Source organism: Triticum aestivum, chromosome 3A, assembly GCF_018294505.1.
Source record: "Triticum aestivum cultivar Chinese Spring chromosome 3A, IWGSC CS RefSeq v2.1, whole genome shotgun sequence".
NCBI lineage: Eukaryota > Viridiplantae > Streptophyta > Magnoliopsida > Poales > Poaceae > Triticum > Triticum aestivum.
The window spans coordinates 551,117,151-551,135,338 of NC_057800.1; the positions used below are offsets into that span (position 1 = coordinate 551,117,151).

Consider the following 18,188-nt stretch of genomic DNA (forward strand, 5'->3'; position numbering starts at 1 on the left):
AAGAGGGTATGGGTGCTTCGCGGACGCAAACTTCGCGGTAGTTTCCTTTGTCACTGCCATTGCCATGAGAGGAACCGGACTCTCCTCCCTCTGTCTCTGTGTGTGTGCGCGCGCGCGCGCGTGTGTGTGTGGGTCATGCTGCGGCTGCTCGACACGTAGTGGGTTTTGGGGCGGCCCCACGTCGCTGCTGCGGTGCCCTCGGCCACTTAAACTCCCCCCTCCACCACTAGCTAGCGTCGTCGTTGCGCTCTGTAGTTGTAGCCCGAGCCCCTTCCATCCAAGCTAACAAGCTAGGAAGAACATCTCCCTTGCATCCGACGAGCGAGTGACGGTGAGTCCCCTCCATCTCCGGCATCTTGCTAATGTCATGTGCTTTTCCTCTTCTTCTTTCTCCTCCTCCTCTTCTTCTTCTTTTATGTCGAATGGGGGCATGAAATTAGAGAAGAGAAACTAACCATACGTTGTTGCTGATCTCGTGATCTCATCCTACTCCTACCTAGGTTGGATCTCCATGGACGGCAAGACGCCTCATCTGCTGCCTCTGAGTCTGAGCGAGGCCAAAAAGAAGATCCGGGATGACGTCCCACTGGTCTGCGGATGGGCGCTCCTCAACGCCTTCGCCACGGTCTGCGGCGTAGCAAGCGGCTACATAGCCGAGTACATCCATGTCTCGTGCAGCCAGGTAACCACCTACCCGTGCACTACCCTTCCGATGCTTGACATTGAGACCGATCCATCATGTGCCAAGCTGGTATGGTGTCCTCTGCAGTCCTCCTTCATTCTGCCCTGCATCGAGCTGACAGACGCGGAGGCCGCGAGGGTAATCGCCCTCTGCATCGGGATGATGTGCTGCGCCCCAACCCTGGCAGCCGCGGCGGCGCTGGCGCTGCTGCTCCCATGCCGCCGTCGCCGGGCCCGCCGTGCCCTCGCCTACCTCGCCCTTGCGGTCACCGTCCTCTTCCATTGCATGTACGCCAGCGCCGTCTGGATCTTCCTCGCCGCCGACCCAGGATACATCTTCGGCAGGATCTACTTCACCGCGGGCTTCTGCTTCATCGTGGTGGGCGACCTCCTCAGCTTCCGGGCCCTCCTGGGAGGTGATGGGTGGGGCATGAAGTACGTAACCTATTTCTTCTGATCATGTTCGTGGATCAGTGATATTCCACCAGGTACTGATGAGAGCGTAGAGTATGCATTCATTCTGCTGTGACGGTTGATGGAGTAGTGCCGTATCTAGTGCAGTGTTAATATCCAGATCGACTCTACTAGTTAATTATATTACTCCATTTGGGCAATGCTCGCTGGCTATATAATTAGACTGGATCGATTCTAGTAGTTATCCTATGTATTCCACCTTAATTTTCTCTATGTGATCGTCAGACATGAGTTATATGCTATATGTTGGTGAAATTGTTGCTCCAGTGTATATCCATGCACACATGTTGTTTCTGGTGTTAAAAATTGTTTTTTCATTAATTCCCGCATCTGCTGGCGTATCCGAGCAATGCTACACACACGGGCTAATTTTTACCGAGATTTACGGGGATGCTGAGCTGGGATAATTTGATTGGAAGGAAAGGGGATGAGGGGCCCACACCCCCTGAAAATCAGGGGCCGGTGAAGATTTGTTAACGAAGAGATGTGTAAAACACCCATATTACTCCGTCAGTCTAGAATTTTCAGGCGTATCCTCTGGGTTGAGATTGAGTGACCCATGTGATCATGCAATCACGGCTGGATGTACGGGACGCTATGGCTTAGAATGCCCTCGTGCCAAGTGAGGCCCTTCTTTTGATGCCCATTTTGCCTTTGGAATCCACACCCGGACACTTGACTTGTGTGAGCGGTTTCACTGTGCGTAGCCACATCCGGTTAGGCCTCCTTTGGTTTAGAGGAATTTCATAGGAATTTTAGAGGATAGGATTCTTATAGGATTTTTTCCTTTAGAGCCCTTTGGTTCATAGGAATGGATTCCTATTCCTCCATAGGATTGGTTACTATCCTCCACATTTCATAGGAAAATAAAAAAAAGTCTAGACTCAATGGAAAAAATTCCTTTGATGTCAACCAAATGACATCTTGTTTCCTATTCCTACTCATAGAATTTGAGATACATGTCATCTCATTTTCTACAAGATTCCTATTCCTATGATAATTCTATCCTATGAACCAAAAGAGGCCTTAATGTTTTATAGAAAAGGAAAAAGAAACACAACATTCCTCCTTAAACCTTCAAAAAATTAAGTTTCTTCCGCCTAGTCATGGAGTCGAATATTTGAGTCTTAGCAATCATGTAAAGATGGAATTGTTCCACAACTTACACCTTCTAGAACATATCAAATTAATGGGTATCCGAAAGGTGTAATCAAACTTTGTTAGACATATATAGTTCACTCAAAGGACAAGTGCATAGGTCATCCTTGAACTCATTTCTTATTATAATTTACAACCTCAACTCCAAAACCGGTTAGGATACTACCCTGAACTTTCCACACCGTTTAGTTTGCCGGGCTAAGACGAGAGGAGGGTAGTTTTGCATGCATGCTGTGGCATCTAGGCTGGCTAGTGACCGTTGATGTCTCATCTGAGCCATAGAAATATTATTGTACTAGCTTGCTGCTCAAAAAGTGGGTGTGGCTGGTTATTACGCGTATGCAGTATTCTACTAGAGATCACGTTAGTTGGAACTTTTTTTCAGGCAGTTACTTGTATTACTGACAAGGAGAACTACATTTTCTAACGGCCTTATCAGGCCAGAATTTTCATCATAAGCTTCCAGTAAATGGCTTACAAAGATTTTGACCACGTCATGTGTGAGTAATACAATTTTTTCGTTATTCCATGAACAATTGAACCACACAAACAATGAAGCCGTGCACGTGCAGCCAATTAAAAAGAGCTGGCTAGGTAGCATTTTACTGCCATGTACAATGTGCATATGTGCACGTACGTGGTAAGGCCGTCCACTGCAAAGAAATTAAGCGTCCCAACGCTTAGCTAGTTTGCTATATCCATTCATTCACATGTGTGTAAAGAAATTAACAGCGGCCCACTGCATTGCCACAGAGGGTATGGATGCTTTATGCCTTGGCAAATGCATGTCGCATTCATGTTTTTCTTTCTTTTGACAAGGGTCAAGTTAAACTGTGTAGGGCTTTGATGGTAGGTGGAGCAGCTCCCATTCTCAGTGAAGATAAACAAGTTGATGAATGAACTCCTCAAAAACCTAATCGATGACGTCAACAATGTAACTCATCCAACTGATCCAAGCGTCGAAAAAGATTAACAATGTAATCCAGTCAATCATTGTGCTAGCTAGCTAGCTGATCAAAATGTGAATATGAGCCACCGGGTTGGAGTGGTGTGGCTGGTGCGCCGTGCACGAAGCGGGCGTTATTACATGCGTATGCAGCATGCATGTGCGAGTGCTGGGTCTGATGGGCGTCGTCCCACCACTGCATTGCCAAACAGGGTATAGGGGCAACTTCGCGGCAGTTTCCCTTTGTCATTTCCATGGGAAGAGACCGTCACATGCTTGCTTCTTTACATGCCGCACCGCACCAGACTCTCCTCACAGTCTGTGTGTGTGTGTGTGCAGCTCATGCTGCGACTGCTCGACACGTAGTGGGTATTGGGGCAGCCCCATGCCGATCGAGTCGCTTTGCTTCTCTCTCTCGCTGCTCGGCCACTTAAACAGCCCATCCACCACTAGCGTGGCCGATGTGCTGTGCGATTGCAGCTCGAGCCCCTTCAGGAAAGAATAAGCACACCAAGCGAAGAACCTCGCGTGCATCCGACCAGCGAGTTACGGTGAGTCCCCTCCATCTCCGGCCAACTTGCTAATGTGTTTTTCTTCTTCTTTCCTGTCACGGTGAGTCCCCTAGGGGAACATTGTTGCTGATCTCGTCTCTGCACTAGAAATCACGAGGTTGAAATCACGAGGTGAAAAAAAGGTGATCCCCGGTCTCTGCATTAGAACGATGCATACTGTCATACTTATTAATAAGCAAATAGGTTCAACACAAGTCATCATCTCTCAAACAAAAGAACGAAAAATGCTCACAAAGAGCAAAAAATAAAGTCACAACCGGCTGGCATAAAAAAGATAGAAACACTAATTGCCTATCCTATTACATGACCGCCATTTAAACCGGTTGAAAATAGCCCGTGCTACCATCTCCCATCGGATAGATCCAGTAACCATACGCTCCCTGGCCTTCGTCGGAGTGAGTAGCGACCACATACGGATCAACGCAGTGGCTCGGAAAATAACCTGCAAAAAATGAATGTTTGTTGTTCTGTTAAAGACCAAATCATTTCTGCAGCTCCAGACTGCCCATAATAAAGCACATACTCCTACACGAATGTGTCTCGCTGTTTCGGAATCTATCCCGTCAAGCCACGTCCCAAATAACGTGCTGATAGTATTCGGAGGAGTAATATTAAAGGCTGTGTGAATCGTCCGCCGCAATTTTTTTGCCAAAGGACAGTCAAGAAAGAGGTGTTTGATGGATTCATCCCGATCACAAAAACTACATCTTGTAGATCCTGTTCAGTTGCATTTTGCCAAGTTGTCCTTAGTTAAAATGACTTGTTTATGTACAAATCACATAAACACTTTAACTTTCAAAGGTACTTTGACTTTCCAAATATGTTTCGAACTAGGAATAGAGCTAGAGTTGATAACATTGATATACATGGATTTAACCGTAAACTCTCCGTTCCTAGTTAGCTTCCAGCACAACTGATCGGGCCATTGAGAAAGCTGAACATCCATCAGTCTTCTTACGAGATGGATCCAGGCTTCCCAACGGTTTCCGGCTAGCGTCCTCCTGAAGTGAATATTGAGAGGAGTGGACTGAAGTACTGATGCAACCTAAGCGTCTCTTCGTTGAACAATACTATAAAGTGAAGGATATTGAAGCGCGAGGGGTGTTTCCCCTAGCCATGTATCCTCCCAAAATCTCATAGTGGTACCGTTTCCAACTATAAACTTTGTCCTATTGAAAAAGACTGATTTAACTCTCATCAGTCATTTCCAAAAAGGCGAGTCCGTCGGCCTCACTGTCACCTGGGACAAAGTTTTGGAGTGAAGGTACTTATTATGCGGAATATGCGCCCATGTGGCCTCCGTCTATACAGATAGCTTATACAGCCACTTACTGAGAAGACATGTGTTCTACACCTCAAGATTTTCAATACCTAGACCCCCTTGGTCTTTCAGTCGACAAATAATATCCCATTTAGCGAGTCTGTAATTTTGCTTTAATCCATCACTCTGCCAGAAGAAGTGTGATCGATAGAAGTCAAGCCTTTTCCGAACTCCAACTGGTACCTCGAAAAAGGACAAGAGAAACATGGCATACTCATGAGAACCGAATTAATGAGAATTAATCGGCCTCCGTATGACATCAGCTTGCCCTTCTAGCAGCTCAGTTTCTTCTCAAATCGATCCTCAATACACTTCCATTCTCTATTTGTCAGCTTACGATGGTGAATTGGTATACCCAAATACATGAAAGGTAAAGCCCCCAATTCGCACCTGAACAATTGTTTGTAAGCATCTTGTTCCTCATTGGCTCTTCTAAAACAGAACAATTCGCTTTTATGAAAGTTCATCTTTAACCCGGTCAATTGTTCGAATAAGCATAGCACCAGCTTCATGTTTCGCCCTTTTGCCAAGTCATGCTCCATGAAGATGATAGTATCATCGGCGTACTGTAGGATAGACACACCTCCGTCAACTAGATGAGGAACCAAGCCACCTACCTGACCAGCATCCTTAGCCCTTCCTATTAAAATCGTCAACATGTCGACTACTATGTTGAACAAAATAGGTGACATCAGATCTCCTTGTCGTAGGCCCTTATGTGTTTGGAAGTAGTGACCTATGTCATCATTCACTTCAATTCCAACACTCCCTTTTTGCGTGAAAGATTCTACCTGGTGTCTCCAGGACTGATCGAAACCTTTCATGCGCAAGGCCTGTTGAAGAAATGGCCATTTGACTTTATCATACACTTTTTCGAAATCCACTCTGAAAACAACCCCGTCTAGTTTTTTCGTGTGAATTTCATGGAGCGTTTCATGTAGGACCACAACCCCTTCTAGGATGTTTCTGTCCGGCATGAAAGCAGTTTGGGACGGCTGCACCACAGAGTGCGCAATCTATGTAAGTCTATTAGTCCCAACCTTGGTGAAAATTTTGAAACTTACATTAAGAAGACAGATCGGCCTGAACTGCTCAATTCTCACGGCCTCTGTTTTCTTAGGAAGCAAAGTTATCATTCCAAAATTCAAATGAAACAACTGAAGCTGCCCAAAGAATAAACCATGGAACATCGGTATCAAATCCCCTTTAATAATATGCCAACACTTTTTATAAAACTCCGCCGGAAAACCATCCGGTCTGGAGCTTTATTATTCTTCATTTGTGAAATAGCTTCAAACACCTCTTTCTTCGAAAATGGGGCAGTCAAAATATAATTATCATCCGTAGCAAGTTGAGGAACATCCTCAACCCTCGACTCATCCAAGGATACGGAATTATCCTCCGAATGCCCAAACAGCTGCTTGTTTATGTATAATTTTAGGTTTTCCTGTCCTAAGATCGTCCCCTCATCTTGCTCAAGCTGAAAAATTCTTTTCTTTCAGTGCTTTCCATTGGTGATCATATGAAAGAATTGAGTGTTATCATCCCCTTGGACAATTTTGCGAACCTTAGCTCGCAATGCCCACTTCAATTCCTCCTCTCGCAGGAGTTCTTTCAGTCTCATCTCCACGTCCACATTAGTTTCCAGCTCCCTGGTCTCTAGAATTGTGGACTCGGCTTTTAAATCTAGGGACTGAATAAGTGTAAAGAGCCTTTCCTTTTCAACCTTATGAATCCCACTCAGATGCTTAGCCCACCCATGTTAGAAACTTCTTAAATGCCTTATCTTATTCTGCCATCTTTCAACAGATGTCCTCCCTCCTGCATCTTTAGCCCATTCCCGGCTATCAGATCCAAGAAACCTTCTCTTTCAAACCATGCCAATTCAAAAGAGAAGGTATTTTTATTCCCCACATGCGTTGCCTCACCAGAGTCAACCAGCAAAGGGGTGTGATCAGAGATCGCGCGCGATAACACTTGGAATGTTACCAGGGGAAATTTCTGCTCCCATTCGACGCTTGCGAGGACATGATCCAGCTTCTCAAACATCGGGTTTGGCAATGTATTAGCCCAAGTGAATTTTCTACCCGAAAGCTCTATCTCTCTCAGATCTAAGCTTTCAAGAATTGTATTAAACAAGAACGACCATCTGCCGTTAAAGTTATCATTGTTCTTTTCCTCTCTCTCCTTCTAATAATGTTAAAGTCGCCCCCAACCAAGATTGGAAGCTGCTCAGTACCACAAATGCGGGCAAGATCAGCCAAAAACTCTGGTTTGAGTTCTGGTTGCGCGGCTCCATATACCGCACCAGTGCCCAATTAAACCCATCGGCCTTCGATCTAACCCAAAACTTAACAGCGAAATCTCCCATAACCACACTTCGGACTTCCAACGTCTCACATTTAACCCCGAGTAAGATCCCACCGGATCTTCCTCTCGGAGGTAGGCAATGCCAATCAAAATCGACACCCCCCGATAAAGTACTTAGAAACTAGGGGGTAAAATTGTTCCTTCCAGTTTCAGAGAGGGCGATAAAATCCAACTTATGTTCGACAGAAGCATCTGCTAGAAACCTTCTTTTAGCCAAGTATGTTAGACCTTTGCTATTCCAAAAGATTCCGCTCATATTTTCATCATGAATTTTTTTAGTAGTACGGTTCCTAGAACTTCTACGCACAGCCGGAGCTGGATAAATCTTTCGCTTCCACTTGCGTTTAGACTTGTTTTGATCCTCCACCCGGTCCTCACAACCGGGCTCCATGGACCTAACTGCCTGAGAATCGATAGGGATAGAATCCCTTAGGGAAATAGAACCATCATCCTCCTCTGTCTCAGGAAGGGATGGGGCAAGATCCGCACAAAAACTATCGAGAACTCTGACTCCCAATGCATCTATGTCGGAATCGTTCATAGATTTGACCGCTGCTAAGTTTCGAATCAGTTCTAAAGCGCGTGCCGCTTCAAGATTCAGGATATCATTAATGGATTTATAGATTTCGCTATCATTACTACCTAGTGAAACTCCTAACTGATTTGTATTATGAATAATCTCATCATTAGAAAAATGTAAAATGGAATTGGAAGTGTTGACCGACATACCAATAGTGACCTCAATGTCACGAAGCTTGGCCGCCCGCATGGCGCACCTCAGTTGCATGTCATCAACATGTCCCACGGCCACTCGTCTGCGGATGGGCGCTCATCAACGCTTTCGCCATCGCCTGCGGCTACTACAGAGCTGCCCACTTCGACCTCCCGTGCAACAAGTTAATTAACTAACTACCTACCCGTGTACTATCCCTCGAAAATTGTCATTGCCATAGATCCATCATGCGACAAGCTGGTATGGTGCAGTCGTTGTTCAGTCTACGGTGCGTCGAGCTGACGGACGCTGAGGCCGCCAGGGAAAGCACCCTCTAGATCGGGATGATCTACTGCGCCGCATCCTAGGCGGCCACAGCAGCGCTGGCGCTGCTGCTCCCATGTCGCCGTCACTGGGCTCGTCGTGCCCTCGCCTACCTCGCGCTCGCGCTCACCATCCTCGTCCATTGCATGTATGCCAGCGCAGTCTGGGTCCTCCTCGCCGCTGACCCAGGATACACAGTCGGCATGGTCTTTTACACCGTGGGTCATCTGCGTCATGGTGGTGTTAGAGTGGTGTTGAATATTATTGTACAAAGTAGGTTACAGTTGGACTTGATTTTGGACTGTGTGTAGACAGGGTAGGAGTTATGTCCTAATAGGACACTTGTATCCTAGGCCTCTCATATATATCGGGGGTAGACACACGATGTAACCTATGCCAACATAATAGCACATGCACGCGGGGGAGCCGGCGGCGTGTGCCAGCGCTCGGGTGGTCGGGATGCGGTATTGTGGCGGTGTCATGGGGATGAGCGCTCGTAGTGGTGCCCCGGGGATGTAGCCATATCGGTGAACCTCATTAACAAATCTCGGCGTCGTGCTCATGTGATTACTTGATCCTCGGTAGATCGATGATGACCTCGAATTAATCCTAACAAGTTGTAACGCTCGGATAATCAAGCAACAGTAATCCCCTGCTAATGATGCCATGTCATCACTGTTACTATTGCTAAGTCTCACATTGATTCAAATCAATTCAAAATTCAAACTAAAAAAAAAGTCAAACAATTAAAGTCTTCTAATATCAAAAGTAAAGTGTTGAAATGTGGAAAATAATCCATAAATAATATTGGTGAAGAAATCAATGTTTAATAAAATATTTGGGTGTCCTAAATATTTAAAACAGTAGCAAAAAACAATGATTTAAATGTTTTTAAAATAATAAACCAATACTAAACTAGTTTATTTAGTCACCAAACTTAATGTGGCAATAGCCTAAATTATAATAATATTTTAGGTGCAATTCTTATATTTTTTTATAAAACTATTTCGGTTTAAAAGAATTGGGAAAACTGAAACTACTAAAAGAAAAGGTATTACAAAAGTTCAAGTAGAGGAAAAGGCCCCTGCCCTGGGCCTCATCCAGCCTGGTCGGCCCAGCCAGCCCAACTCCCCATCCTCTGTCGTCATCCCTGCGCCCCTGTTCACCCGACCGAGCGGGCGCGGTCGCCGTCAAACCTGCTCGTCCCCGTCCACGTCGTCGGTGAGGCGATTAGGTCGAAGCCCGCGACCCCTTGGGCTCCCCAAACCCCCACTCACCCCCACCCAGATTCACTCCCCTCTCTCCCTCGATGCATCCGCCTCGCCCGAGTGGACTCGTCGACGCGTCGCTGTCACCGTCACGGTTGCCGGCGTCCACCCGTCACCGCGACTGGTCCAGGAGCTTCGGCGACCTCGACTCCTTCTCCCTGGCGCTCTTTTCCGTCGCGGGGAGCAGTGCAGCGCCTCCATCACCTCGCCCCCTTCCGTCGCCTGACGTCGCTGCACCGCATCGATCCACCTCGCCTCTGCGCTCCTAAACCGTCGCCGGCCTCCTTGAGCCGCTCGGTGAGCCTCCGCATCTCTCCATTCCATCTCTTCACGCTCTAGTGTGCTCAGTCGCCGTCCCCGTGAAGCTGAGCTCTGCCGTCCGCCATGGCCGCACGTCCCCGCGCTCGTCGCGTCCATGCTCGTGACTGTGCACTGCACGCGAGCTCGAAACACCGTCGAAGTCCCCGTGCGCCCGTGTGCCACGTCAGCGTCCCGCGCCCGTGCGCTCGCCCGCCCACGGTCGCAGCGTTCCCCGCCGGCCGTCCGTTCTACTCCACCCGGCCACGCCTAGATGCCACACCCCGCTACCAGTTGCCGCGCTCCGCCAGCGTTGCCTTCGCCAGCTGCTCGCCCTGGCCGCGCCAGTGCCCGTCCCGGCCGCGGCTGCCTTTTGATGTTGTTGCGGCCCCCTGTGTTGCTTGCTGCTGTCGTGCGGCTGACCGCTCTGCGCCGCCGCTACCTAGCGCTGCCATGGCCTCCTGCTGCTACGCTTGGCCGGTCCCGCTTCCGCTAGCCGCGGCCCGCTGCTCTCAGCGCTCACGCGGCCATGGCCGACCCCCAGTTTGCGTGCGCGCACAGCCAAGAGGCCGGTGTTGCCTCTGACTGGGGAATCCTGGCCAGTTTAGATTAGTTTCTAATCTAATTAACCCCCTCCTAATTATTCGATGACTACTGGGCCCCCTGGTAAATTAAACCTAGCTAAAGTAAATAAAATAGCAAGTCTAACAGATGTGCCAATGACACCTGGGCCCCCACCGGACCACTTTGACCATTCAACTCTGCTGACTGGGCACTCCCAGTCAGTGACAGGTGGGACCCCTCTGGGTCCCTTTGACTTTGTTGACCAGTCAATAATTAACTGGGCTGACTCAACCCCTGGACCCCAATGTCATACTCCTAGGCTAGGGTAGCCCTAGGTAGCATAAGTTTATTCTGCTTTTATTTTTGAATTAAAATAAATCCAGTAATTTGGAAATTCATTAAAACTTTGAAAATTAATATAAAATAAACCGTAGCTCGGATGAAAAAACTTTGTACATGAAAATTGCTCAGAACGACGAGAGAAATTCGGATACCCAGCCCGTTCGTCCGTCACACATCCCTAGCATAGCGAACACGCAACTTCCCCCCTCTGTTTCATCTGTGCGACAAAGCGAAAGACTGGGGATACTTTCCCGGATGTTTTCCCCTTCACCGGTATCACCTTCTACCGCGTTAGGGCACACCTAGCAACGCTCATTGTCTTGCCATGTATCGTTATGCATCTGTTTGCTTTGTATTCATTGTTTCTCCCCCCTTCTCTCCGATAGACTACGAGACTGGCGCCGATGTTGGTGCCTCGATCGACTACGTTGTTGACGACCCCTCCTTCTTGCCAGAGCAACCAGGCAAGCCACCCCCATGATCACCAGATATCGCCTATTCTTCTCTCTATTGCTTGCACTTGAGTAGTGTAGCATGTTACTGCTTTTCGTTAATCCTATTCTGTTGCATAGTCTGTCATTGTTGCTACAGTTGTTGATACCTTACCTGCAATCCTAAATGCTTAGTATAGGATGCTAGTTTATCATCAGTGGCCCTACATTCTTGTCCGTCTGTCGTGCTATACTATCAGGCCGTGATCACTAGGGAGGTGATCACGGGTATATACATATATACATATACATGATACATGTGATAAATAAAGACGGGTCGGCTCGTAGAGTACCCGCGAGTGATTCACAGATTGGGGGCTGAAAGGACCTTTGTCCCGACGGCCCTCTGGTCGGCGTTCGCGGTTACTTCAAGATAACACGCTTAACGAGATCTTGGTATTTGATCTGAGGCTGGCCACCGGCCTATACGCACTAACCAACTACGTGGGAACAGTTATGGGCACTCGACGTCGTGGTATCAGTCGAAGCCTCCATGACATTAGCGACTGAGCGGCGCGCGCCGGGCTGGACCGCGTAACGCACTTCCTTTGTAATGGAGGTTGCTAGGTCTTCTCACGGTCGCGTACGCAACGTGTAGGTGTGCAATGGGCGACGGGCCCAGACGCCTGCGCGCTTAGGATTTAGACCGGCGTGCTTACCTCTCTGTTGTGCTTAGGTGGGGCTGCAACGTGTTGATCTTCCGAGGCCGGGCATGACCCAAGAAAGTGTGTTTGGCCAAAGGGGATCTAGCGTGTTGGGAAATGCGGCGCACCCCTGCAGGGAAGTTTAACTATTCGAATAGTCGTGTCCCTCGGTAAAAGGACGACCCGGAGTTGTACCTTGACCTTATGACAACTAGAACTGGATACTTAATAAAACACACCCTTTCAAGTGTCAGATACAACCCGGTGACCGCTCTCTCACAGGGCGACGAGGGGAGGATCGCCGGGTATGATTATGCTATGCGATGATACTTGGTTAACTTACCATCTACTCTCTTCTTCTGCTTCAAGATGGAGGTTGCCAGAAGCATAGTATTCGATAAGACTAGCTATCTCCCTCTTATTCCGGCATTCTATAGTTCACTCCACATATGCTACCCTTTTCCATTTGATACCAATGCATACATATGTAGTGTAGCTCCTTGCTTGCGAGTACTTTGGATGAGTACTCACGGTTGCTTTGCTCCCTCTTTTTCCCCTTTCTATACCCGGTTGTTGCGACCAAAAGTTGGAGTCCAGGAGCCAGATGCCACCGTCGACGACGACTCCTACTACACTGGAGGTGCCTACTACTATGTTCAGGCCGCTGACGACGATCAAGAGTAGTTTAGGAGGGACCCAGGCAGGAGGCCTTGCCTTTTCGATCATTGCTACTTTTGTGCTAGCCTTCTTAAGGCAGACTTGTTTACTTATGTCTGTATTCAGATATTGTTGCTTCCGCTGACTCGTCTATGATCGAGCTCTTGTATTTGAGCCCTCGAGGCCCCTGGCTTGTAATATGATGCTTGTATGACTTATTTTATTTGTAGAGTTGTGTTGTGATATCTTCCCGTGAGTCCTTGATCTTGATCGTACACGTTTGCATGTATGATTAGTGTATAATTGAATCGGGGGCGTCACACAAGTGGTATCATGAGCGAGGTTCAAGGAGGTCGGAGATTGTTGTTCTAGAGGAGAAGCGATCGAAAACGGCAGAAGATGTGTCGGCCAAATCATGTTGGGACGGCGGCAACAGCGGGTGCAGGCGCATCATGCGACGAGGCGCGGGCAATCCTGAGCGAGGCCGCAGGGTACTAGTGAGATTGGATCAGCAACCGAAAGGCAACAGTAGCAGGTAAGCCTACAGTAGCGGCATGATTCGGATCGGAACGCGTTCGCGAGATCGAATCGAAGACGAGGCGGTAGCGTGGCTAGTCAGGGCACTAGTCCAGGGCGCGCGTCAGGCCCATCAAGGACGAAGCCCAGGGGAGGCCGGCGCAACGTGGCTAGTGTGGGCACTAGCCAGGTAGGCACGCAGGAGCCGTGCAGGAGTGCATTGGTCGTATGAGGCTGGATGAATTTGTGCATGCAAGGCGTTGTGTCATTGCTGCTACAGGAGGTTGTAGAGCAGCAGATTGGGGATTTGTTTGGACAAAAGAAAAAGAAGGGCAATCTACATGGTTTGGTATTGACCGTGTCATAGACAACAACACAATACAGAAAGGACTTTTGAGTTTATGGGAGCAAATTTTGTGGCGCCCATGGAGACTATCAGGAAAGTAAATTTCTTTTGGAAGTGTTGCTAATTGGACACGAGGTTTTACCATCATGATGGCAGATTGGCGACGTGCGTATAAGGCTCGAAGCAGGAGTCTGGAGCGCGTTAGGTTCATGCATACACAGGGTGTCAAGTAATGTACGGAGATGTGCGGGCGAACAAGACGCAGGGTGGAGCATGATTGCAGTCGGATAATTTCGGCTGGGTCAGACTATATGGTATGATCGACTGGATGGATGTTGGTCAAAGCAGAAGACGATGGTGATTTCAGCGATGACGACACATGAGCGTGATGCTGATGGTGGCCGACTTCTGGGGCATGGAAACACGCGGTGCAGGCCCGAGGGCTTGTGCGGCTTCGACAAAGACTATGGCGCGGGATTGATTCAAGGCGGTGTACACATGAGAGAGATTGAAGTCGACAGGGCGCGGGGTAGCATAGCGCAGCTACATGGAGTCATGTTGAAGGTGGAGCTGGAGTTTGATGGACGACTTCACTATGTGCTGATAGAGGGGCTACAGTGCAAGATATCGGAGAATCGAAGCCTATTTCAGTGGAAAAGCGAGAGACATGTGGATTGGACTGGGTACCGGTGGTTTGATGGAGACATGATACTCGACATCGGTCGGTGATGATCGGTGGTTCTCTACAGTAGGGATTTGAGTGGTGTGGGCCCGCGGCCCAAGAGACTCGGCCAGGACAGCAGAGGCTCGACACGGTGATATCGTCAAGGCGTGCGGTAAGCACGGGACACAACAACGGGCCAAGGCACTAGTGGTCAGACAAATTGTGCAGGGGGTGTTGAAGTAGTGTTGACAAGTACCAGATTATTCAAGTTGGTGAATGGGTCTATCGGTGCCGGTTGATGGACAGGAGTTGACCATGAAGAATCTGAGAAAATGACGGAAAGTGTAAAATTGTCAGAAGCGAAGAGTACATGACCGTATATTCATTGGTATTCAGTGCACATGGCAAAGTGCGAATGACAAGTACAAAAGAAGGCGGAGTGCTATAGCTGTGGGACAGGCCAGAGACTATTCGGGAAAAGGATGAGACAATTGTGAATTTGACTCAGGGTGACATAGGGAGACGGTGAAATTCCTTCAAGTTTCAGACAGACAGTTAAGAAAGAGAGGTGATATTGAGTTCAGGTAACTCTTATATGTGACATCCAATATGTGAGTTGTTCACTTTCACGCAGGTCAGTGATCGGTGTGTGATGACGTTGAACGGATACTCCGGAAGTTTGGAAGCACAAAGTAAGCTAATGAGGAACTTGATTTTGCTCGAGTGTTGATTGTGAAGAAGACGAGAAGGGACTACAGTTGCAGGCGGCGTCACTTGGAGTATGGGAGTAGTAGCGGTTCTCATGGCGTATCTCAAGTCCAATGTACATGGAGGTTTGACACATAGATGAATCCAAGGTGGTGGAGAATACTCGCCAAGGTGGAGTTTGTTAGAATGGTGTCGAATATTATTTTACAAAGTAGGTTACAATTGGACTTGGTTTTGGACTGTGTGTAGACAGGGTAGGAGTTGTGTCCTAATAAGACACTTGTATCCTAGGCCTCTCATACATATCGGGGGTAGACACACGATGTAACATATGCCAACATAATAGCACATGCACGCGGGGGAGCCGGCGGCGTGTGCCGGCGTCCGGGTGGTCAGGGTGCGGTATTATGGCGGTGTCATGGGGAGGAGCACATGTAGTGATGCCCCGGGATGTATCCATATTAGTGAACCTCGTTAACACTCGGCGTCATATTCGTGTGATTGCTTAATCCTCGGTAGATCAATGATGATCTTAAATTAATCCTAACAGGTGGTGTATGACCTGGGCTGCCTGGGCCTCCTCCTTGGAGGTGATGGGTGGGACAAGCAGTACGCAGCCTATTAGTTCAGCTGGCAGCAACCTGCAAGGGATCATGTTCGTGGATCAGCTCATGAGGTACTGATAAGGGCGTCGTTCTATGGAATAACGTAGAGTGTGCATTAATCATGCTGTGACGATTGATGGACTAGTGCCGTATGTGTGATCCTAGTAGCTGTGTAGTGTTAATATCCAGATCGATTATACTAGTTTGTGGTTATCTATGATGTATTCGACCTTAATTTTCTCTATGTGATCGTCATACATGAGTTACTATATGCTATGCTGGTAAAATTGTTGCTGCAGTGTATATCCATGCACACATGTTGTTTATGGTGTTAAATTTTGGTTTTCATTCATTCCGGCATCCGCTGGCATATCAGTGCAGAGTGACCTGACCCAGCCCTCTCCGTTGGGCTGCGCGCGGGTCCTCTAGGCTACTGAGAAGATGTTGAGTGACCCCGTCCCGACCGATGTGACCATGCAATTGTGGTTGGATGTATGGGACACCATAGCTTGGAATGCCTTCCTGCCAGCTGAGGCTTCTTTTGAAGCTCATTTTTCCTTTGGAATTCACACCCCGACACTTACTTGTATGACCACTTTCACCGCACGTAGCCACATCTGGTTGATGTTTTTTTATAAAAAAAGAAATGCAACAATCCTCCATGAACCTTTGAAAATTAAATTTGTTCATTTTTTTGGCACCAAATATTTGAGTCACGGGCTTAGTAATCATCTTAAGAGTTGTGGAACCGTTCTATAACTTACACCTCAAATTAATGGGGTATACAAAAGGCGTAACCGAGCTTTGTTGGATATGTTTCGGTAAAGTGGCAAGTGCAGCAATCGCACGCAGCCGCCTCAGCTCCAAAAAAAGACTAGGGTTCCTTTTCCTCCCGCCAGCGTCGTCATCGGTCCGTCTCGTCTTTGGTGGCCTTAGGGCCACGGAGGCTGGTCGATCTCGGCCCTTGCCAGCGGCAAGGGCTCCTTTTTTAGATGTTTCTTCAAATTTTGTTAGGGTTTGTGTCCTGCTCAGAAAGACGAGTCGGCGACGGTTCTCTGAAGATGAAATAAGATTCTCCCTGCCTAGTCCCCATCCCGGTGATGCGTCTAGTATCGTCGATGAGCGTGTGGAGGTGTGTCTCCGGCGGATCTATCTTTTGTGGATTTACTCGGATTTGTTCGTTGTTTTTCTACATTTGTGTGTCTTCAAATTGGATCCTTTCGTTCTACGCTACTCTTCATCGGTGATGGTTGCTGTTTTATGCGCTGGTCCTATGTGGCCTTACCACGACGACTTTCTGACTGTCTACTACAACAAATTTTCCTGGCTCGCTTCAGTGTTTGTCGTCGTCGCTAGGTGTCTACAAATCTGGATGTAATTTATTATTTCTGGTGTCCATTGTATTGCCATGATTGAAGATGAATAGATCGAAGGTTTCCATCAAAAAAAGGGAGAATTGCATATTTCAACTGTGAACTCGTGCCCTAGTTAAATTTACAGCCCCCAACTCCAAAATTGGTTGGTACACAACGCTAAACTTTCGACACCGTTCAGTTTGACTTGCGTAACATCCAGATTGCCTAGTCAACGTTGATGTCGCATTGAGTCATGAAAATATAACATATTTTTGTCGGTCCCACATGCCATACAATAATCATCTTCTTCCTCGTCCGTCCATCCCCCCCTCCCCCCGTCCCCCGCCGCCACATTCCTCTCCAATCCCGGTGCGGTGTCATCTCCTTCGTGTTGTTGTAGCTTGACATTGCCTTGAGCTCATCCGCACAAGTCAGAGGTCACATGTGCATCCACAAGCTCCTCCCCGCCTATCTAGTCTGGGGTCGCACGCAACGCCACGAACTCCTCCTCGGCCCAAAGCTCCTCCACTCGCAGGGGGGGTTGGAACGCTTGGCCCATGACGGTATGGATAGCGCCTCGCTGGTCATCTCGACATGCCCTGCCTCTCCAAATGCCACTTCGGCCTCACGTCGAGCTAGCTCATGCCTAGTACAGCAAGGCAGTGGTCTCAACCGAGGCAAAGCGAGGAGAGGTGCCACAGCAACTAGAAGATGGCGGCGCATGCATGCCTAGGGATGGGGGAGGGTGTAGAGTCACCGACCATGTGGGAAAGGTCACCGGCTATTGACCATCAACGATGGTTCTCCATGGGAAGGATGTGGTTTGTGTGTAGAACGAGACTACTGATGCGAGGATCAATGCAGAGCTTGTCTAGCGGCGAGTTGGAGAGTGGGCTCCAGGGGAGTCACTTCAAGTTGCTGTGGCATCATTCCTAACAGCAACGACTCGGTGGCGTAGCTTCAAGCAGCGGTGGTGGCTGAAAGAACCCCAACTCACACGGAGAAGAAAGGGAAATCCCTATCCTTTTGGTGTTTTGCAATTTAACCTTTGGATTACTTATTTACTATGCATTAGTACATAATGTTTGTATGTGTTACCATGACATGTGGGAGCGGGTGCCACATCACGGCAAAACCATCGTAGAGGGGTTAAATTGAACGGTGTCAGAATTT

The 18,188-nt window shown here is 48.1% G+C and overlaps 1 protein-coding gene across 1 annotated transcript; it reads left to right on the top strand.

The window, feature by feature from the left end:
• Window positions 1–205: 205 nt before the first annotated feature.
• LOC123058611 (uncharacterized) lies at window positions 206–1,426 on the top strand. Its single transcript, XM_044481316.1, has 3 exons — window positions 206–331; window positions 501–682; window positions 770–1,426. Exons 2-3 carry the CDS (start codon window positions 512–514, stop codon window positions 1,136–1,138), a joined length of 540 nt encoding a protein of 179 aa, XP_044337251.1. The 5' UTR covers window positions 206–331; window positions 501–511; the 3' UTR covers window positions 1,139–1,426.
• The last annotated feature ends 16,762 nt before the right edge of the window (window positions 1,427–18,188 follow it).